The sequence below is a fragment of the Rana temporaria genome, chromosome 9, assembly GCF_905171775.1.
Source record: "Rana temporaria chromosome 9, aRanTem1.1, whole genome shotgun sequence".
NCBI lineage: Eukaryota > Metazoa > Chordata > Amphibia > Anura > Ranidae > Rana > Rana temporaria.
The window spans coordinates 36,917,880-36,940,810 of record NC_053497.1 but is presented as its reverse complement, the minus strand read 5'-3'; the positions used below and the strand labels follow the sequence as shown (position 1 = coordinate 36,940,810).

Genomic DNA, 22,931 nt, shown 5'->3' with positions numbered 1-22,931 from the left:
TTTTTAACTTTTGTGGTTTCATCGTTCAAGCTTATTCCACAAGATGTTATTGCATGAAGAATGCAGTTGTGGCAAAGGAAGCAAGCTATGAAATTTCATTATTTTGTAATCAGAGAACGATAAATTCTGATAAAATGCTGAGGGTGCTGTATTGCCCTTTGCACTGCCTTACCAAGCCTGTGTAACTAGGTCACAAACTGTTTGTTTTAATTTAAGACCCAAGTGGATGTATCTGCAGACAAAGATCAGGCAAATTAACTTGTGGCATGCTTCATCACACTGCCCAAGCCCCTAGCTACAATAATATCCTGCTGTAATATAAATAAACCATTGTTATTTCTGAGTGTCTTTACACAATGTGATTACAAGAAATGCGCGAGAGCTTGGCTGTGAAAAGAGAAATAGATATGGTTAAAGCTGAACTCTGGGAATATACACTTTCATTTAAATATTTCCCCAATTGCTACAAATGGTGTAATGTAAATCCATGTTGTGTGCACCATATACACTATACATTGAGGGAAAAAAGTATTTGATCCCCTGCTGATTTTGTACGTTTGCCCACTGACAAAGAAATGACCAGTCTATAATTTTAATGGTAGGTTAATTTTAATAGCGAGAGACAGAATAACAAAAATATCCAGAAAACAGCATTTCAAAAAAGTTTTAAATTGATTTGCATTTTAACCACTTAAGGACCGGACCAATATGCTGCTAAATCACCCAAGGGGTTTTTACAATTCGGCACTGCATCGCTTTAACAGACAATTGCGCGGTCGTGCGACGTGGCTGCCAAACAAAATTGGCGTCCTTTTTTCCCCACAAATAGAGCTTTCTTTTGGTGGTATTTGATCACCTCTGCGGTTTTTATTTTTTGCGCTATAAACAAAAATAGAGCGACAATTTTGAAAAAAATTCAATATTTTTTACTTTTTGCTATAATAAATATCCCCCAAAAACATATATAAAATTTTTTTTGTTCCTCAGTTTAGGCCGATACGTATTCTTCTACCTATTTTTGGTAAAAAAAAATCGCAATAAGCGTTTATCGATTGGTTTGCGCAAAATTTATAGCGTTTACAAAATAGGGGATAGTTTTATTATTATTATTTTTTTTTACTACTAATGGCGGCGATCAGCGAATTTTTTCGTGACTGCGACATTATGGCGGACACTTCGGACAATTTTGACACATTTTTGGGACCATTGTCATTTTCACAGCAAAAAATGCATTTAAATTGCATTGTTTATTGTGAAAATTACAGTTGCAGTTTGGGAGTTAAACACAGGGGGCGCTGTAGGAGTTAGGGTTCACCTAGTGTGTGTTTACAACTGTAGGGGGGTGTGGCTGTAGGACTGACGTCATCGATCGTGTCTCCCTATAAAAGGGATCACTCGATCGATGCAGCCGCCACAGTGAAGCACGGGGAAGCCGTGTTTACATACGGCTCTCCCCGTTCTTCAGCTCTGGGGCGGCTAGAAACGAATAGCCGCGCCCTCGTCCCAGATCGCTCCTGAAGCCACGGGAACCGCCGCATGTACGGGGGGGGGTCCCGATAGGACCCCCGACCCACGTCTAGGCAGGGACGTACAGGTACGCCAATGTGCCTGTCCATGACATTCTGCCGACGTAAATGTACATGCGGCGGTCCGGAAGTGGTTAATGAGTGCAATAAGTATTTGATCCCCTATCAATCAGCAAGATTTCTGGCTTCCAGGTGTCTTCTATAAAGGTAACGAGCTGAGATTAGGAGCGCTCTCTTCCGGGTTCACACTAGTGCCACATGACAGCCGTCCTACTTTGGATCCGACTTTGCCCTGCGACTTGAAGCCGACATACATCTGACTTTCAATGAACGGGGATCTGACTTGGATCCCCGCCAGTACCAGGCATTGTGTTTGGTATGAATCTTGAGGGGGAACTCCACGCCAAATTTTAAATGAAAAAAAACGGCATGGGTTCCCCCTCCAAGAGCATACCAGGCCCTTGGGTCTGGTATGGATTTAAAGGGGAACCCCTACACCGAAAAAAGCCTCACACTTGCCTTGTCCGACAAATGCTCCGACATTGGGAGCTCCTGTCGCATGACGTGTGAAAACCAATGTTTCCCTATGGGAGCCGTCTTAACTGGTCCGAAAATGCTCCCTGTACTACTTTGGTCCGACTTTGATCCTACTTTAGCCCATTGAATATCATTGAAGTTGGATCAAAGTAGGACCCTTGTCCTAACCATCTGACTTTTGACATCCAACATGGTGATTACAGCAGCAGTAAAAAGAATTTATTGTATAAAGGATATAGAGTTGATGGAGAAAATGACAGCCAGGCTGCAGGATAGATTGGAAATGCATGATAAGGTCTGGGAAGAGTGGCACCGCCGTGAGGATCCACCCTGAGCCGACGGCCGACCCCCCCTCACTTCTCACATCTCCAGTTTCTTCTCTATTCTCCCCCCCCCTTTTTTTTTCTTTTCTCTTTCTCTTCTTCTCTCTCTCTTTTCATTTTATTATTTTTTATTGTGAATTTGACTATAGTTTTCAGCAGACTGTCTGTGGTCTAATGATTTATATGTGGAGTCAGTAAGCTCCCCCTGCAGTCTGCTTTGTACTGTATCCGGATATGCACTGTTTTTGTTGCTGCTATGCTGAAAGTTTTTTTTATCTTTTTATATCTATTTTACCACAATGCTGACCTGTGTTAAATAAAAATTGTTATTTGAAAATAAAAAATAAAAAAAAGGAATTTATCTCACACTGGGATTATTTTGATTGGTCAAAGGACAAGTCAGACTATCACAAAGTCGGATCAAAGTAGTATCCTGTTCATTCAAGTTGGATAACACTGCAATGTAATATCAGTGTGAAACCGGCCTGAAAGGGAGTGCTTCAAATCTCAGTTTGTTACCTGTATAAAAGTCACCTATCCACAGAAGCAATCAATCAGATTCCAATCTCTCCACCATGGCCAAAGAGCTGTCCAAGGATGTCAGGGACAAGATTGTAGACCTACACAAGGCTGGAAGGGGCTACAAGACGGTCGCCAAACAGCTTGGTGAGAGGGTGACAACAGTTGGTGCGATTATTCACAAATGGAAGAAACACAAAATAACTGTCAGTCTCCCTCGGTCTGGGGCTCCATGCAAGATCTCCTCTTGTGGAGTTTCAATGATCATGAGAACGGTGAGGAATCAGTCCAGAACTACACGGGAGAATCTTGTCAATGATCTCAAGGCAGCTGGGACCATAATCACCAAGAAAACAATTAGTAACACGACGACGTGAAGGACTGAAATCCTGCCTGCAGCTCCCGCAAGGTTCCCCTGCTTAAAGAGGAGTTCCACCCTAAAAAGTGACCTCCGCTTAACCCACTCCTCGCATGCGCAGTGGGTGCCCGGCCGTGAAGCCGAAAGCTGTCACGGCCGGGTGCCCACAGTGACAATGAAGACGCCGGCCGGGGAGGGGGGGCGAGGAGCGGAGCCCCGGCCGGCGCGTCGCTGGAACGTGGAGCAGGTAAGTGTCAGTTTATTAAAAGCCAGCAGCTACACTTTTTGTAGCTGCTGACTTTTAATAAACTTAAAAAATGGGTGGAAAACCCCTTTAAGAAAGCACATGTGTACAGTCCCATCTGAATGACTCAGAGGAGAACTGGGTGAAAGTGTTGTGGTCAGATGAGACCAAAATTGAGCTCTTTGGCATCAATTCACTGTGTTTGGAGGAGGAGGAATGCTGCCTGTGACCCCAAGAACACCATCCCCACCGTCAAACATGGAGGTGGAAACATTATGCTTTGAAGGTGTTTTTCTGCTAAGGGGACAGGACATTGTCACTGCATCAAAGGGACGATGGACGGAGCCGTGTACCATCAAATCTTGGGTGAGAACCTCCTTCCCTCAGCCAGGGCATTGAAAATGGGTTGTGGATGGGTATTCCAGCATGACAATGACCCAAAACACATGGCCAAGGCAACAAAGGAGTGACTCAAGAATAAGCACATTAAAGTCCTAGAGTGGCCTAGCCAGTCTCCAGACCTTAATCCCATATGTGAACCCAGGCAAAGAGAAGGCTTTACTGTATCTAGCAAAATGAATATGTTTGTAGTATAGTTTCTAATGAGAACGATACATACTAAAAAAACATATTTTCTTGTTATACATGCTTTGCTTCCTCCTCGGTAGTCCTGCAGTGTGTGCTTCATCACTTTTCTCAGTTCAACAGAAATTCAGCAAGGATGCAGATTGAACTGTCACATAGCCAGTATATGTATACAGAATACCAAAATAAATATGCATGCAAGAATATGCGAACTCGCCCTTAAAATGTCAAATAAATTGACATCATTATTGCAAAATGTGCACAAAGAAGGTAAATTTTTACAATAGTTCCCCTTTAACAGACATGTGATTTTTTTTTCTTTTATTTAGCCTGTCTCTTCTTCACTTCCTATAGTTCACTGTTGCTCAGGAACTTGAAAAGCCTGGAGACCTCTGCTTCACATTGTGCTGGTTCTAAAAATGCATGTTATAGTTTCTTTATCTGTTTTAACCTGTCTCCTACCCTTCCTGCTACCATTTCCTGCCTCATACCGCAGACAATGTATAGATGAAGACTATGTAGCTCCATTGACCCGACACAATACAAGCTCATGTAAGACAAAGTAAAACTCTGCATTCCTCAGAACAGCCAATCGGATTTCTTTTTTTTTACCCAGTTCAGGTCAATAGGGAACGTAGAATCTGTTCAAGATTTGTTTAAAAGAAATGAGCTTGGTTAAAATAATATCTCAGTATGTGTAAAAGCCAAACTCTGGGCATTTATTTTATATTACATCAGCCCCAGGCAATGAACAAAATTAAAAAAGCAGCCACGGCTGCAATACACATATTCAGTCTGGAGCTGTGCCCAGCAGTACTTCTTGTTGACCACCAGATGTCCTCAGTTTCCCAAGTTGAATGACACCCAGCTTAATTTAAATCAGAAGACTAAAGACATACTATGAGGCGGGTTGTCATGGACTCACATCCCGAGATAGTGGCATCACCGCTACATTCTTCACTTACAGTGTATTGAAACAGAGAGTGTGACGTTACATGTAGAGGGACCAGGGAGCTCTTAGTAGGCTATGCTTTAACCACCTCAATACATAGTTACCGTATTTATCGGCGTATACTGCGCACTTTTTCCCCCTTAAAATAAGGGGAAAATCGTGGGTGCGCGATATACGCCGATCCCCGCGCTGTGTTTGAATGCCGCCGCCGACATATACCGAGCGCAGTACACTCGACCAGGCTTGGCTCCCCTCACGGTCACGCCCTGTGCCGCCTTCTAGCCTTTATGCGAAAGGAGCTGAGCGTGCCCGAGTGTACTGCGCTCGGTATATGTCGGCAGCGGCGTTCAAACAGCGCGGGAATCGACTCAGAAACAGCGCGGGAAAAGCGGGGAGGACACCACCAGGGCCGCAGACGGACGCCAGACCGAACAAGGCCGCCGATGGATGCCGGGCAAGACACCGATGAGGGGCATTCAAACTAAGTATTTTCCCTATGGGGGGTGGGGATGGCGATTTGGTTTTGAAGCACATGGCCCAGTGGGATCAGGAGTTGGGCCTCGAATATGACTACAAGGACTGGGAGACATGCTGGCAGAACATGAGGAAATGTTCTGTCTCTCTTTCAGTTAGGGAGACAGCAGTGAAATTGTTCACACGATGGTACCTCACCCCTCTCCGTTTGAGTAAAATTTTTCCTCAGAGTTCCCCCTTATGCTTTCGCGGATGTCCCCATCAGGGTTCTTTCTTGCATTTGTTTTGGGAATGTGAAAAGTTGCGCCCAACCTGGGGGGAGGTCTTGGTCTTGATGGATAAGTTGGCTGGGGGAGGCATGGCTCTGACACACACTCACTGTTTGCTGTTCGAGAGTATCCCCGATACTCCTAAACCCCTGATGCGGCTGCTACACACTATCTGTGTGGCAGTTCAGTGGACAATTGCGCTCCACTGGAAGTCCAGTGTGGTCCCTCTGGCACAGATAGTAGCTAGGGTGGATCAGATTATGCTCACAGAGAAGATTCATCACACTCTTAGAGACACTATGCATCTTCATGATGCTAAATGGAGCCCTTGGTTCTTACATCGTATAATGGAACAGTCATAGACTAATTTAAGTATATGGTTTATTAGAGAAGAACTATCTCGATCTCGTTCAGATGATAAGTGTGATTTCATGTGATTCGTTATGATTTTTGTGTCTTTTATTTTTTGTCATCTTTTTTGATTTGTTTTTTACTTTTCTTTGGCTTTTCCACGTTAACCTGGTTGACCCTTTGCTAAAGGCTTTCCTTATGACACTTATGACAGATGATGGTTACGAGTTCAAATTAACTGTCTTCGTGGATATGATGTCTCTGTTCTAATTGATGATCACAGAGGGCCTTTCCTCTGACTGTTTTATGTTGGGATATGCCTTATCGGAATGTTCATGCTTATAACCAACCTTGTTGGATGTATTTTGTATTTTGTCTTCTTCAAAAATAAAAATCTTTTCAGTAAAAAAAAAAAAAACTAAGTATTTTCTTTTTTTCAGGAAATTTCCCTTCCAGGTTGGGGGTGCGCGCTATACGAAGATAAATACGGCAAACTGTTGGCGCTATATAAATCCTGTATAATTATAATAATAATAATAATACATAGTACAGGTGATACTCGAAAAATTGGAATATCGTGCAAAAGTTGATTTATTTTACTAATGCAACTTAAAAGGTGAAAGTAATATATGAGACTCATTACATGCCAAACAAGATAGTTCAAGCCGTGATTTGTCATAATTGTGATGATTATGGCTTACAGCTCATGAAAACCCTGAATCCACAATCTCAGAAAATTTGAATATTACATGGAATCAATAAAACAAGGATTGTAAATAGAACAATATCGGACCTCTGAAAAGTAGAAGCATGCATATGTACTCAGTACTTGGTTTGGGCCCCTCAATGCGGCGTGGCATGGAACCTATCAGCCTGTGGCACTGCTGAGGTGTTATGGAAGACCAGGATGCTTCAATAGCGGCCTTCAGCTCCTCTGCATTGTTCGGTCTCATGTCTCTCATCTTTCTGTTGGCAATGCCCCATAGATTCTCTATGGGGTTCAGGTCAAGCGAGTTTGCTGGCCAATCAAGCACAGTAATCCCATGGTCATTGAACCAGGTTTTGGTGCTTTTGGCAGTGTGGGCAGGTGCCAAGTCCTGCTGGAAAATGAAGTCAGCATCACCTTAGAGCTTGTCTGTGGAAGGAAGCATGAAGAGCTCCCAAATCTCCTGGTAGACGGCTGCGGTGACCCCGGACTTAATGAAGCACAGTGGATCAACACCAGCAGATGACATGGCTCCCCAAATCAACACAGACTGTGGAAACTTCACACTGGACTTCAAGCATCTTGCAGTGCGTGCCTCTCCATTCTTCCTCCATACTCTGGGTCATTGGTTTCCAAATGAGATGCAAAATTTGCTCTTATCAGAAGACTTTGACCACTGAGCACCAGACCAGGTGTGTTTTTCTTTAGCCCAGGTAAGACGCTTCTGACATTGTTTGTTGTTCAGGAGTGGCTTGACAAGAGGAATACGACATTTGATTTGTGATTCCTACTGAACCCAACTGAGAGACCATTTAACCACTTAAGGACTGGACCAATATGCTGCTAAATGACCCAAGGGGTTTTTACAATTCGGCACTGTGTCGCTTTAACAGACAATTGCGCGGTCGTGCGACGTGGCTCCCAAACAAAATTGGCGTCCCTTTTTCCCCACAAATAGAGCTTTCTTTTGGTGGTATTTGATCACCTCTGTGGTTTTTAATTTCTTGCGCTGTAAACAAAAATAGAGCGACAATTTTGAAAAAAAATCAATATTTTTTACTTTTTGCTATAATACATATCCCCCAAAAACATATATAATTTTTTTTTTTCCTCAGTTTAGGCCGATACGTATTCTTCTACCTATTTTTGGTAAAAAAAAAAAAATCGCAATAAGCGTTTATCGATTGGTTTGCGCAAAATTTATAGCGTTTACAAAATAGGGGATAGTTTTATTATTATTTTTTTTTTTACTACTAATGGTGGCGATCAGCAATTTTTTTCGTGACTGCGACATTATGGCGGACACTTCGGACAATTTTGACACATTTTTGGGACCATTGTCATTTTCACAGCAAAAAATGCATTTAAATTGCATTGTTTATTGTGAAAATGACAGTTGCAGTTTGGGAGTTAACCACAGGGGGCGCTATAGGAGTTAGGGTTCACCTAGTGTGTGTTTACAACTGTAGGGGGGTGTGGCTGTAGGTCTGACGTCATCGATCGAGTCTCCCAAAAAAAGGGATCACTCGATCGATGCAGCCGCCACAGTGAAGCCGTGTTTACATACGGCTCTCCCTGTTCTTCAGCTCCGGGGAGCGATCGCGAGGGGGCGACTAGAAACGAATAAATAATTTTCTGAGATTGTGGATTTGGGGTTTTCATGAGCTGTAAGCCATAATCATCACAATTATGACAAATCGCGGCTTGAACTATCTTACGTTGCATGTTATGAGTCTATCTCATATATTAGTTTCACCTTTTAAGTTGCATTAGTGAAATAAATGAACTTTAGCACAATATTCAAATTTTTCGATTACCTGTAACTTACTTCCCAGGCCATTTTTCAGCTTTGAGCTCTGTGACACTTTGAATGACAATTGTATGGTCATGCTACACTGTAGCCATTTGATTTTTTTCACACAAATAGAGCTTTCTTTTGGTGGTATTTAATCACTGGATTTTAAATCCCCCCCCCCCCCCCCCCAAAAAAAAAGACTGAAAATTTTGAAAAATAAATTAAGTTTCTGTCAGTAAATATGTAATTTTTCTTCTTCACTTCAATGGGCGCTGATGAGGAAGCACCTATGGGCACTAATGAGGCAGCACTGATGGGCAGATAGCCTGCACGGATAGGCAGCACTGACTGGCATCACTAATGGCCACTGATTGCTGGCACTAATTGCTGGCAGTAGTGGGCACTTAATTGTAATCAGTGCACTGATTACATACCTAGATGTCCTATGCAAGCAGATGCTGCTGATCGGCTATCCTCTACTCACTCTCTGTGTGCGGCGAGGAGCGACGATTACCAGCATCTTCATGTTTACATGTGACCGGGTGTAATTGGACACAGCCGATCACATGGTTAAAAAGCTGCGGCTCTTTGCAGAAATCGGGTCCTAGCATTACGGTGTGCTCGCGGGCGCATGAGATTGATCGTTCTGGGAAGCGGGTCAAATGACATCTACCCAGAACGAGAACCGCCCCGCCGTTATTTGACGGTGGGAGGGCAACAAGTTAATTTCACAAATGTAATTTATGAATCACAAATGTACGTTGGGGCAGCCATATTTACTCATTACAAGTTGTGTCTAAAAAGTTTGGTGAATTGTAACAAAAAAGTGAAGGTACAAATGACCTTTAAAATAATGGCCATCCCTCACAGCACACTTATAAAGCTTCTGGAAACTGACAGCAAAGGCCTCTTTAGGAACAGATTGCAGAACATTCTTGAATTGTCACCACGTCCACCTTCCATGACGCTCATTAGGTAGGGAAACAAAAAGTTTAGCAGGCGCAAGATCAGGGGAGTACGGCGAATGACTGAGAACAGGAACACACGCCGCTTGGTCTCCAGATCGAAGTGGTACACTAGGTCTCATCCCCTAAGGCAGTGTTTCTCAACTCCAGTCCTCGGGGCGCACCAACAGGTCTTGTTTTCAGGCTTTCCATTATTGTGCACAGGTGATTTTATCAGTTTCACTGCCTTAGTAATTACCACAGCAGTTTGATCTGAGGGAAATCCTGAAAACATGACCTGTTGGTGCGCCCCGAGGACTGGAGTTGAGAAACACTGCCCTAAGGTGATGGTTTGCAGAAAGGATGGATCCTAGTCACACATGCCTCCAGAGGTTTCCATCCGTTTTGCTTTCCACTTGTCAGCTTGTATGGCACAAACCGAGAACAGATTTTCCGCTTACCCAAATCTTTGCAGACAATGGTACGCACCCAGTGTCCTTGCTAATGCCCAATTCCTCCACCATTAATCGTAGAGTCAGTTGCCAATCGTGTGCCAGCATCTGTCAAACTTGTGTGATCATGTCTTGGGGTTCGGCTTGTCGATGGCCAACCTGAGCGTGGCTCATCCTGTTTCCTTCCCGTCGCAAAAGCGTTTAAACCGAGCACCTCTTCTAAGTGGTCTTGGTACAGTACGCTTAACTGTTCCTGGGCAGGATCCAAAGCACTCACACCATGCAAATGAACTGGACAAAGGGAATGAACTGTGCAAATAATGGTATGAGTGCAGCCTCATACACACGGTACAATTGTTGGCCAACCAAGCGTCTGATTTTTGTCAAAAGGGCATGTGCCAGGATCCTGTGTTGCATACTAAGGCCGCTTTCACATTGAGCCGTTGGCGGTAAAGCACTTCTATCTGTAGCGGCGCTTTACCGTAGTTTTTGCTGCGATTTTCAGGCGCTAGCTGGGTGCTTTTAATTTCCGCTACCAGCCGAAAAAGGGTTAAAACCGCTGGCAAAGCGCTTGTATACACGGGTCTTACAACGATGCAAAGATGCGGCTAGCAGAACTTATTTTACCAGCACGAAAGGAGAGGCTATTTCAGAACGCTTTGCAGGCGCTATTTCGCCTGCAAAGCACCTCAGTTTGAAAGCAGCCCAACGTTACACAATTGTTGTGCCAAAACCACGAACCTAGTGACGTACTACAAGGAATTTCAGCTCTTCAGCACCATCTTTTGTGCCCCTTCTGCTAATTTCGTGTTTGGGGAGCATTGATTCCAAGCATGCTTGTTTGTACTTTCAACTAGTGTGACGGATTTGTGTACTGACCATACGAAAATATGACGTCAAACCACTGTCTGCCGAAAATGTACTAGCCTGTCATCCAACATTTGTTGACCTTAAGTTGGACAATTGTCAAAAGGAGCATACTAACAGTAAGATTTAAACAGTCTGTCAACAGATAATCCCCTGCCAACAATCGTACCATGTGTACAAGGCTTACAGCTCCATTCACACTTGTAGGATTCCAAAGATGTGTGCTCTTATCCCAGCGATTGCTCAGAGGAAGAGAGCCGGTCGGATCATCAGAGAGCGGAACATCGCTTTAATTTCAATTGCCGTGTGTTCCCCGCACTTGCTGTCACATACAGCCCCACGTCCTAGCCCAGGTACTTTGATAGACAGATCAGTCCAATCCCGGGACGTGTGACGTATATCAAAGTCCCCAGAAGGCGGGGCTGTGACGGCGGGAACACAGCAATTGAAATGAAGGCTGTCACAGTCATGTTCCTTTGCGCTCTAATGATCCCGTTTGCAATCCTCTTTCTCTCCTCTTTTCCCTGCACAGGTGAGGCAGCATTGATGGGCACTGATAAAGTTGTTGTTAATATTTAATTTTATGACTTAATTCTGCATAAAACATTTAAGCTGGAGTCATACTAGTGTGAACTGGAATCGGATTCTCCCTGTATCCAATTCGCAATAGCAGGAGATCGTGACCGGCTCTCTATGGAGCCGGTTCACATATGTCCACAGTGGCTCCGGTGCAACTTGCACAGGAACACTGTGCGTCTTTTAATCCATTTCAGGTCCGAATTCAGCCCAAAATTTGGGCTGAAACGGTGAATGAGGACACACCGGACTCCTGCTGTGAGCCGCTGCATGCTCATATGTGAACCCAGCCTTAAGTGTAATTTCATGAGATCATTTATAAGAGCGTGTTAAGGGCTAGAATTAGGGGCAGGGTAGGGCAACTGGTGGCGAGTAACCCTTGAGGCCTGGCTAGTAGCTCGGGCCTTGGAATTTTGAGCCCTGGTATAACATTCAGACATGACTTTCCAAGAAACTTTTGAGTCAAAATTTAAGTCTATGGCCCTCAAGTTGCATCAAATTCAGACCCAAGTAGTGCATGTTCATGCATCTTTTGAAGTCGCTGCATATATGAATGGTTATCATTGGAAAACGACTTGTAACGCGACTTTTATTTACAATGTTGCATGACAGGTGCCACAAGTGTGAATGGAGCCTAAATCTACACCAGTGCCTGAACTCTACATACTGTTCAATAAGAAGACTCCTGACAGTTGTACAAGCAAAGTTATAAAATAGTTATACAATATAGTGAAACTAACTCAGAGTTGGGCACAGATAAGTCTTTTATGACTAATAATGTGGACATTTCCATACCGGGCCTATTTTGGCACTTCTCTCCTACATGCAGAAATCATAATTTTTTTGTTAGAAAATTACTCACAACCCCCAAACACTATATATGTTTTTTTGTGACAGGTACTCTTTATGGAGAGATGCAGGGTCAATAAGACCCCACATCTCTCCTCCAGGCTGGAAAGCATTAGATCGTAAAAAAAAAATCACCGATCGAATGCTTTCAGCCGCGATTGTGGCTGTGTTTACATTCCAGGACCCGGGCGTGACGTCATAACATCGAGCCCGGGCCTCCGACGATCATAGAGATGACTGGTGACCATCTGGTCACCAGTCTACTCTATGGTTTCCATCGGACACCGGCGGATCGTTTCTCTGGGTCTCCGTTGGCAAAGGAGAGCCCGGAGAAGCACCGGATGGCGGCGGGAGGGGACGCCCCTAGGAAACGCCGCTATGATCGTTTTTATGGTGCAGGGATTCGTCGGCTGAAGAGATGGATATCTGAATGATGCCTGTGGCTGCAAGCATCTTTCAGATATCCCCACTGAAAGTCCAGGACGTCATATGACGTCCTTGGGCTGGAAGTGGTTAAGCATTGACTTTAAAATAGTTTGAAATGGAGTGCAAGTTCACTTTAAAAGATAAATCTACAATCCCAAGCCATCACCTTTTACAACATACTGTTATCCAGAACTACATGTGCGCTTTCAAGAAACATTGTCACCAGAGGGTGAAAATCCTCCTAGAATCCCCTGTGCACATAGCACACAGTACTGTTAAGTTGTGTCAATTCTGTGCTGTAGCTTCACCCCAGACTAAAGCACAATTTGTGGGCGTTCCTATAGGGGAGCTAGAGTACAGCACTGAGACCCTGTCCCTTCTTTGAGCTGACTGATCATTATGAATGAGCAATCAGCACTGCAGGGCTATGTGATAAATCTGCCAGCTGTAATAAACCTACATGGCACCAACAGATCTATCACACAGATCTAGCCCAGACAGTGCCAACTGCTCATTTACAACAGTAAAAGTTCAGTCAGTGGTGGGGCTGTGTGAGCTTTCTGCCAGCACAGTGGATGTTTACTATCAGCTGATAGATTTACCACACAGCTCTACAGCGCTGACTGATCCGTTATGTTTGTGAATGAACAGCGTGTGTTGTGACTGGAGCCGACTCCGCACCCTGTCTCCAGAGTGCCCCTACTGCCAGAGACCATCGCTGTCAATCAGCCCTCATCATAAATTTGTCTCCTTGTTGGCAGCGTCGTTGGAAAGCAGTGGGCGAGGAGGCAGGCAAACTGTCCAACCACGCAGTTCAGCAACCACAAGATGGATTTGAACATGATCAAGTGCTACAGGGTGGATTTGAACATGATCAAGTGCTACAGGGTGGATTTCATAAAACATTTAAAAATAAAGTTATACTACTTCTTTTAGGGAACAAACTCAAAATTTGACTACATATTTCATGAAATGATTGGACGCTGTCAAATGGCATCTCCGTACACAGTCCTGGACTAGCAACAATCAAAAATTTCCAATGCAAATATCTGATTATTGTGCTTAGATAAACCTTTTGGTCGGCATGTGGAAGCTACATGGCTTTGTTAACCCCTTCCTGCCCAACCTTGGCAACCCTTTAATGGAAAGGAGAGACGATCACTGGATGTGAATGATTGGCAATCATGTGACAACTGATCAGCTGCCACAGTGGTTAATTGATCAGGAATCAGCCTTGACAGCTCTGTGCTGCCCAGCCCAGGGATGCATGCATGCATGTGTGTGTGTGTGTGTGTGTGTGTGTGTGTGTGTGTGTGTGAGTGTGTGCGAGTGTGTGAGTCAAAGTTAACCGCAGGTCAGCAACAGGTTAGGATTATTAATCATATATGGCATTTTGTCTACAAATCAAATGAAATATTGATAAATATTACATATAGATTTTATTTAATATTGTATTTATAACACACAAATACAATTATAACAGTATTTTCTCTTCCTTCCATCCCAGGCATCATTGCAGAGAACGTCGATGACAAGTGTGGTCAGGCCAGTTTTTTCTACCGTCAATTATAAAAAACAAAACCAAAAAAAAAAAAAAAAACACACAATAGTGGAGGTTTAATGATAATAAAAAACATTACCAGTTTGACTTTTTTTTTTCTATCTAACTGGGGCCCTTAAGTTTCATTGCGTTATCCACCGCCTGCAAGTCCAGGGGTTTAGCAGGAATGGAAGCTGAAACCAAAAATCACTCTGCGGCACCATCTGATGGAGAATTGTTTATACCTAAAGTGGTAGTAAATCCAGATAAAAAAAAAACACATTCCAGGCCCCCTGCAAGGTAATAGCATAATGGGCTAGTATGCACTGCCAAAGCCAACCCCACCAGCAGCGCGCAGTCACCGGTCTACTTTGCGGGTTCATGGGCTGGGTTGTTTGAATGGGAGCTATGATCATGGCACAGCGCACTGAAAGGATGGCATACCGAGTATGCCGTCCCTTTAGAGCGCACTGTGCCGGTGCTCACCGGCTGCAAAATGTGAATATATCCTTAAAGCGGATCTCCACCCTAAAGTGAAGTCGCGCTGATCGGCACCCTCCCCCCTCCGGTGTCACATTTGACACCTTTCAGGGGGGAGAAGGGTGCAAATACCTGTCTTTAGACAGGTATTTGCACCCACTTCCAGCCACACGTCACGGGCAAAAGACGGGTTTTTCCTGACTTCCCGTCTGTCCCCCGTTGTGTGCTGGGAACACTCGGTTCCCAGCACACAGCGTGTGAGCCAATCGGCGGGCGCAGCTCGACTTGCGCATGCGCTGTAGGGAACCGGGCAGTGAAGCCAGAGCGCTTCACTTTCTGGTTGCCTCACCGTGGATGGAGGGGGGAGCAGCAGGGTGACGAGCGATCGTTCGTCCTCTGCTGCGGACACCGCTGGACTCCAGGACAGGTAAGTGTCCTAATATTAAAAGTCAGCAGCTGCAGTATTTGTAGCTGCTGGCTTTTAATATTTTTTTTTGAGCGCACATCCGCTTTAACGGTGCACATTTAGGAGATCCTAATTTTACCTACAAGTAAGCTTTATCATAAACTGACCTGTAGGTAAAAAGTTGCAAAGCGCAATTTACTACCACTTTAAATCTGCTATAAACCACAGTGGGACAAGAGTCCTGCAACGGTTCACAACAGGGTTGCAATGAGTTGGAACCTCTCTGGGTTACTATAAGGAAGGGTATCATTCAAATAGGTTTTCAATTAAACTGGAATTTAACTTAGGAGGAACCTGTCTGAATAAATATGTGGAAGCTGCCACTGCCAAAACATATCCGTAGATGCAAGCTTCAGGTCGATCCTTATTCTTGCTTCACTACTTACTGTACATCTTTCCTTTGGTTAAACGCTATAAAATTGAAATGAAATTAAGTGAAATGAAAAGGAAAGCAGATACCCTCTGGGGATATATAGATATATAACCTTAAAGCTCTACTCCTAAAACCCAAGCTGCTCCTATATGCAAATACTGCCTTGGAATCAAGGGTTGGCCTGTCCCCTCCTAGGCCAAGCATGGTCAGGCTTGCTGCATGCTTGTTCTTGCCAGTGGTTTTACTAAATGGTGAACCTGAGAAGACAGCCCTGAAGCATGCACCTTCAATAGCAGCTCCCCTACTTGTTTCCCGACAGGTCTCTTTTAAAACGCATGATAAAAAAAAAAGAAAAAGAAAAAAAGTAAAGCAACATTTTCCTGTTCATCAAACAAGATAATTAAGACAGACACAAAACATATATATATATGGTAGACATGTACATAGAAATACAGTTTCCAGCCATAGTGATGTATAGAACAGGACAGAGCACAGAAGGCCAATGTGTCCTGTAGAGCCTCAGAAATCAAATTATGGCAACTTAATATGGCGGCAGAGGAGAACGTCAGCTCTGTAAAGCAGCAAAGCATTATGGGACGTGGATAATACGCAGTACATAAGCACTGGAGGCATTAAGTGGGCAGCTGTCTGCCACGGACGGACTGGGGCTCAGGACCTGTTCTTTATTCTTAATACGCAAGCTCAGATTCTTCTCAGGAGAGGTGAGGACTTCAGTGGTCAGATTTTTGGCTGTACCGCCGGCGTAAAAAAAAAAAAAAGTCTTCAAACACGTTTGCTCCATAAAAAGGTGTGTGCCACTGGTTAGGGCAACTCTTCGTTCTCAGCTTCTGATAAACAAAACGAAAAAAGTGATTTCACTACCAGCAAGTCCTCTCCGAGTAATCTCACTCCAGGTCACACCTTCACCATCGGGCCTCAATGTCTCCTACGCCTGGTCTACTAAAGTCACTTGAAAAGGACTCACCGGCAGCAGCGCCGACTCTTCAGCACTTTCATGGAATGGAGGTAACAGGCTATGAGAGAAGCAGGGATGGGAGATTATTAAATATTACGGGTGCGTTGAGAGCCGTATCAGGAGCCAGGCCGTCATGGGGGCTTCTAAACACAGATATACATATATAGAAAGAGAGGAGACAGTTGGGATAGCCTTCATGTAGATTAAGTGCAATATTTCAGGGAAACGTGCAGTCTAGTCCTGGGGGTGGGGGGGGGCATGACGAAAAGTGCATCGTCGTCTGAACAGTAGATTCACAGGAATATTTCTGGGGGAAAAAAAATAGGAAATTATCAGCAGGAAAAAAGGAAATGCAATAAAATAATGGATCTACTTGTATGCAACGCCTCTATGTATCCCCAGATAAAGCATTTAAGTCTACCCTCTCATATAAAAACTCTATCCATCAAATATAAAAACAGATCGCAGACTTCCATCTCCTACAGCCCAAAAAAAAAGTTAAAAGGGGTTGTAAAAGTTTGTCTTTTATTTTCTAAACAGGTTCCTTTAACCACTTAAGGACCGCCTCCTGTAAATATACGTCAGCAGAATGGCACGGCTAGGCATATGTACGTACCGGTACGTCCTGTACATCTACCCAGCCGTGGGTCGAGGGCACACGCCCGCGACCCGGTCCGAAGCTGCGGGACCCGATCGCCGCTGGGGTCCCACGATTAGTCCCCGGAGCTGAAGAACGGGGAGAGCCGCGTGTAAACACTGCTTCCCCGTGCTTCACTGTGGCGGCTGCATCGATCGTGTCATCCCCTTTATAGGGAGACACAATCAATGACGTCACTCCTACAGCCACACCCCCCTACAGTTGTAAACACACACTAGGTGAAACATGACCCCTTCAGCGCCCCCTTGTGGTTAACTCCCAAACTGCAACTGTCATTTCCACAATAAAGAATGCAATTTAAATGCATTTTTTGCTGTGAAAATGACAATGGTCCCAAAAATGTGTCAAAATTGTCCGAAGTGTCCACCATAATGTCACAGTTACAAAAAAAACAAAAAACAAACGCTGATCGCCGCCATTAGTAGTAAAAAAAAAAAAAAATTAATAAAAATGCAATAAAACTATCCCCTATTTTATAAACGCTATACATTTTGCGCAAACCAACGGATAAACGCTTATTGCGTTTTTTTTTTACCAAAAATATGTAGAAGAATACGTATCGGCCTAAACTGAGGAAAAAAACTATTTTTTTATATATTTTTGGGGGATATTTATTATAGCAAAAAGTAAAAAATATTGCATTTTTTTTTAAATTGTCGCTCTATTTTTGTTTATAGCGCAAAAAATAAAAACCGCAGAGGTGATCAAATACCACCAAAAGAAAGCTCTATTTGTGGGAAAAAAAGGACGCCAATTTTGTTTGGGAGCCACGTCGCACGACTGTGCAATTGTCAGTTAAAGCGACGCAGTGCCGAATCGCAAAAAGGGGCCTTTACCTGCATTTTGGTCCGGGGCTTAAGTGGTTAAGCTAGTGCATTGTTGGTTCACTTACCTTTTCCTTCCATTTCCCTTCTAAATGTTTTATTTCTTTGTTTGAATTTCTCACTTCCTGTTTCTCCTCAGTAAGCTTTCCACCATCATCCGAGCGGTGGAAAGTCATTTAGAACAGCTTACTGAACAGCTTACTGAGGAGGAACAGGAAGTGAGAAATTCAGACAAAGAAAAAAAACATTTAGAAGGGAAATGGAAGGAAAAGGTAAGTGAACCAACAATGCACTAGCTTAAAGGAACCTATTTAGAAAATAAAAAACGAACCTTTACAACCCCTTTAAGTGTTACTAAACCCAGGACTCTGCATTCGCTATATCTGGTATCCCACAGTACATGGAAATACAATTATTTTAGTAAATCTAAACTGATAAATACCATCTCCTCAGCCGTATAGAGCAGTCTTATGACTTCTATCAGTGTCTGGTTAAACCTTGTAGGAGTTCATCCTACTTTGACTGTCCTACGAGGTTGCAGGACCCCTGATCATCTTGATCACAGGTGTCAAACACAAGGCCCGCGGGCCGAATCCGGCCCTCCAGGCCATTTCATGTGGCCCTCGCATCGCTCCAGCCCTCCTCTGGTTCTACTCCAGACCATTACTTTCTGCTTTCAAGCAATGCATCCAGCTTCTTCCCAGCAGCAGCATAAGGAAAGGGGGGTGCACTGTGGTGCAAGGGAGAGTGGGGGACTCAACTTCTGATGGTGGGGGGGCTCTTGACATCTAATGTAAAGGGGAGGGGATGCGCTGGACGTCTAATCTTACAGATACAACCGGCCCTTTTGAAGCCAATTATAATGCTGATGCAGCCCACAATGAAATCGAGTTTGACCCCCCTGCTCTAGACAGTGGGGATTGGCCCTGTGCTAATCACATCCACTCTCCCAAGAAAAAAAAAAAAAAAAAACTCTAGCAATACACACCAAAATGAACATGTACAGAGTGCCCCTAATGCTCTATTCTATCTGGAGATGGTTTGGGAACTGTGGGAGGAGCTCAGCAATGCTGCAACAGGGGAGATGGTGGACTACACATGTGTGGGGGTTTGAAAGCGCATTCCTGTGAGAAGTAACAGCTGGGAGTGTCTTAGCAATGTCCTAGCAATAAAGCAGGACAGAATAATGCCCTTTCTGGGAGATGTATGTAAAGGGCATCATCCAACTTTATTTAGAGCTGCTCAGTTTGTTTTTTATCTACAGTTACTCCTCAACTGCATGGGCAGTTTTTTTGGTAAATGTGAACTAATATTGAAATAATAAAAGTGAATAAAAAAGGTTAAAACCTGAAAGAATATAGGAGAACACTGAAGGGGTTAAAGTTTACCTCTCTTGCTGCTTAACAGTTGCACTGTTGTCTGTTTTGCAGCTGCGTCCCATGCATGTGCTTTGCGTGCCGTGGCGAGGCTTCTCCATACTGGATCCCAGATCCCATCCTCTCTGGATCAAGCTCTCCTGAAAAAAAAAAAAAAAAAAAAAAAAAAAAAAAAAAAAAGGGGGAATGACATTTTTAAAGCATTTGCAACCCTAAAAAAAAACAAAAAACAAACTCCAGTTTAAAGCATGAACAACAGCGTAGTGGATTTTGTCCCTTTCTGTGCTTTAAAATACCTGGTTGATCCTGCTTGTTCCTGTGTTCCCCTATGTGAACTCACCACAGTAATCATGGTCGCTGATCCAGGATACCATGGTGAGATTACGTCTCTCCCTCTCCCCCACTCTCCCTGCCTGTCAGCTCAGTCTGTGTAGTGAGAGAGACGATCGCCCTGCCCATCCCCTCTCCTCCTGCTGCTATTCCCGCTGCAATACATAACCCCATTACTTGTATCCTCTGTTTTATGAAGATCTAAAAGGACTGTGTACATTTTTATTAAATTATAATCATAAATACCTCCCTGCACAGAGCCACTCCGTGGTCACGTGACCTCCCTCTGTTGGCCGGCTGACATCAGAGGGGAATCTCAGCCCCTCCCACTGCTGTCCTTAGATCACAGAAGGAGAGCAGAGGGCGGTGTAAGAAAAGGTATTTAGGATAATAATAAAAAAAAAAAAAAAAAGAAGGACACGCAAAACTTTAGATCTTCATAAAACAGAGAGAATACAAGTAAAGGGGTTATGTGACTTAACCACATTAAGATGTAACAGATGTAAATGTTCTATGCGGAGTGGCTTCCTCCTTGTATATTGTGACAGCAAGAAAAGTGATAAAAACAAAACAAAAACAAAAAAATGCACAGTGTAAAAATAAAAAATAAGAAAATTCCACGAGTGTCCACAATTTTAAAGCAAGGCATTGGGGGTGGGGCTGTGTAATGAAAAGGCGTCCAGATTATCATCTTCAATTATTAGCAGGTGAATGTGGCCCTTAAGTGGAAAAAGGTTGCCAACCCCTAATTTAGGCCAATATGTATTTTGCAACATGTTTTCGGTAAAAAAAAAAAAAAATCCCAATATGTGTATATTGATTGGTTTGTGCAAAAGTTTATAATGTCTACTATGTGATATATACTGGAATTTTTTTTTTTAACCACTTAAGGGCCAGCCGCCGCAGTTCTACTGCGGCAGGTTGGCTCCCCTGTGCGAATCGCCATCATTGTACGCTGGCTCGCGTACCCTCAGGCAGACTCAATGTCCACTGGCGACCCGCGATCGCCTAGTACAGAGGCAGAATGGGGATCTGCCAAGGTACATATACACATATTCATTCTCTCTCATAATTTTTTTTCTTGGATATGTATTAAAGCAATAAGTGAAAACAAAAAAAAAAAATTCTCAAAATTGACACTCTTTGTTTATAAAGCAAAAAATAAAAACCACAGAGGTGATCAAATACCACTATTAGAAAGCTCTATTTGTGGAAAAAAAAGAAAAAAAAAAAAGAAGAAGGACGTAAATTTTGTTTGGGTACAACGTCCCATGGCCACGCAAAAAACCGTGGCCATGGGACCCTGAACGTCGGTGCGGCTCTATACGGCGCCTGCGCACCGACGTTGGGGTTCTGTCGGCAACCTGTGACGAGCAGTATGCGCCGTTCGGAAGCCTGTCAATCACAGGCAGTGCTTGGGAACTCCCAGTCCCGCGGGATTGCCGGGGGGTGAAAATCGTGATAACGAGGTATGTGCTGAAAAAAAACAAAAAAACACCGGCATTCTGTCGGTAGGATGGCTCGACTCCATGTGATGTCAGAAATCTTTTTGAGGGTGAACCTCCACTTTAAGGACAGGAAGAATCTTCCCCCTTAATGACCAGGCTATTTTTTGCAAAACAGCACTCGCTGATCAGCGGGTACCGGCGAACATTGTGGCCGGCACCCACCGATTGGCTTGTGCTGTAACTAATCACAGCACAGGTGGTGCACGCGCCCCCTACCCGGAAAAGCAGAATCATGTATATCTATGTGATTTTGCTCAGCTGGCCTGCACTGTCCCAATAGATGTACAGTGTGTAGTCGGCAAGTGGTTAACCCTTTAAAAAGAAGGATTGACAATCATGTGACCACTGCGATTGTCCATCACAGTGGTCATGTGATTGGGAGTCAGTCCTGCTGGCTACTGATGATTAGTAGGTACTTGGAGCTGTCAAAAACAGCTCAGTCTCTGTGCTGGGAGAGCGCAGCGAGTGTATTCTCAGCACAGAAACATCAGTCGTCTAGTGGCAGATATTTGCGATGACAAAAGAGTGACTTTAACGCCCACACGCTGCACATATCCACTACTTGGCGGCGGACGTTTCTGTGCCGAGAGCGCACCCACTGCGCACTCCCAGCACAAAGACCGAGCAGCGCGTTGGCGTTAAAGCCCAATCATTTGCCACCGCACATAAGTGTTACATGGGTGGCAACAGGTCACAACACATAGCTGTACTGGTAATCACAGCACTGCTGTTTGGTAAGCGATCATCTTTAAAGCCCAACTCCAGCTTAAAATAAAGTGGACTTAGTGGGATTTAAAAAGAATTCCATGTACAGCCCGCTCTTACCTGAGTCTATTTTATTTAATATCGTCCGGGCACATTTTAAGAATGCTTCTTCCACGTTCTCTCCAGTCAGAGCACTGGTTTCCAAAAACATCAGCTCTAGAGGGAATAAAGCAATATAGGGGTCAGTGCAGTTTGTAATGCAATCACTGCAGCATGCAGCATAACCAAAAGGCATACCTTTTTTTAGTATTGGATAGAGTAGAGAAGAATTAGAACCCCTGACAGTTTTTATTGCTGTCTGTGCCCCCCCCCCCCCTCCTCCTTGTTAGAAAGATTCATCTGCTCACCGTTATCCAAATTTAGGGGTGACACCAGAACACTAATATGGGGAAATCTTCCAATGGGGACACCAATTCTGGTGACACCCTGACTTCCTGTTTTGACTACAGACATAAAAAAATAAACACACACGCACACACACACACAAACACTGTATGGGGTCCTAACACTCCGTGCATTTAGATTCACTTTTAAACAAATGCCCAACTGCATCTGTCAGTTACTAATTACTTACAAATACCTTTCCTTATTCGGGTATCCATCAAAACAAGCCAAGAACAATAAAGTAAACCTGTCAGGAAAGACATATTGGGCCAGATTCAGATAGGTGAGCGAATATTTACGTTACGCCGCCGCAAGTTTTTGAGGCAAGTGCTTTATTCAGAAAGCACTTGGCTGTAAACTTGCGGCGGCGTATCGTAAATCCCCCAGCGGAATTCAAATTCCGCGGGTAGGGGGCATGTAAAATTTAAATCAGGCACGTCCCCGCGCCGAACGAACAGCGCATGCGCCGTCCGTAAAATTTCCCAGCGTGCATTGCTC

At 43.9% G+C, this 22,931-nt stretch overlaps 1 protein-coding gene across 2 annotated transcripts in view; it reads right to left on the bottom strand.

The window, feature by feature from the left end:
• Window positions 1-15,952: 15,952 nt before the first annotated feature.
• Window positions 15,953-22,931, bottom strand: part of RAB4B (RAB4B, member RAS oncogene family) — a 40,944-nt gene continuing 33,965 nt past the window's right edge. Inside the window, exons 6-8 of one of the 2 annotated variants that reach the window (XM_040323178.1) lie at window positions 22,110-22,205; window positions 19,459-19,586; window positions 15,953-16,895 (exon numbers count right to left, since the gene is read on the bottom strand). In XM_040323178.1, the coding sequence (XP_040179112.1) occupies window positions 19,471-19,586; window positions 22,110-22,205 (212 nt within the window). In that variant the 3' untranslated portion in view covers window positions 15,953-16,895; window positions 19,459-19,470. Of the gene's footprint in view, window positions 16,898-19,458; window positions 19,587-22,109; window positions 22,206-22,931 lie in introns of both variants that reach the window. The other variant, XM_040323179.1, reaches the window with a different exon arrangement.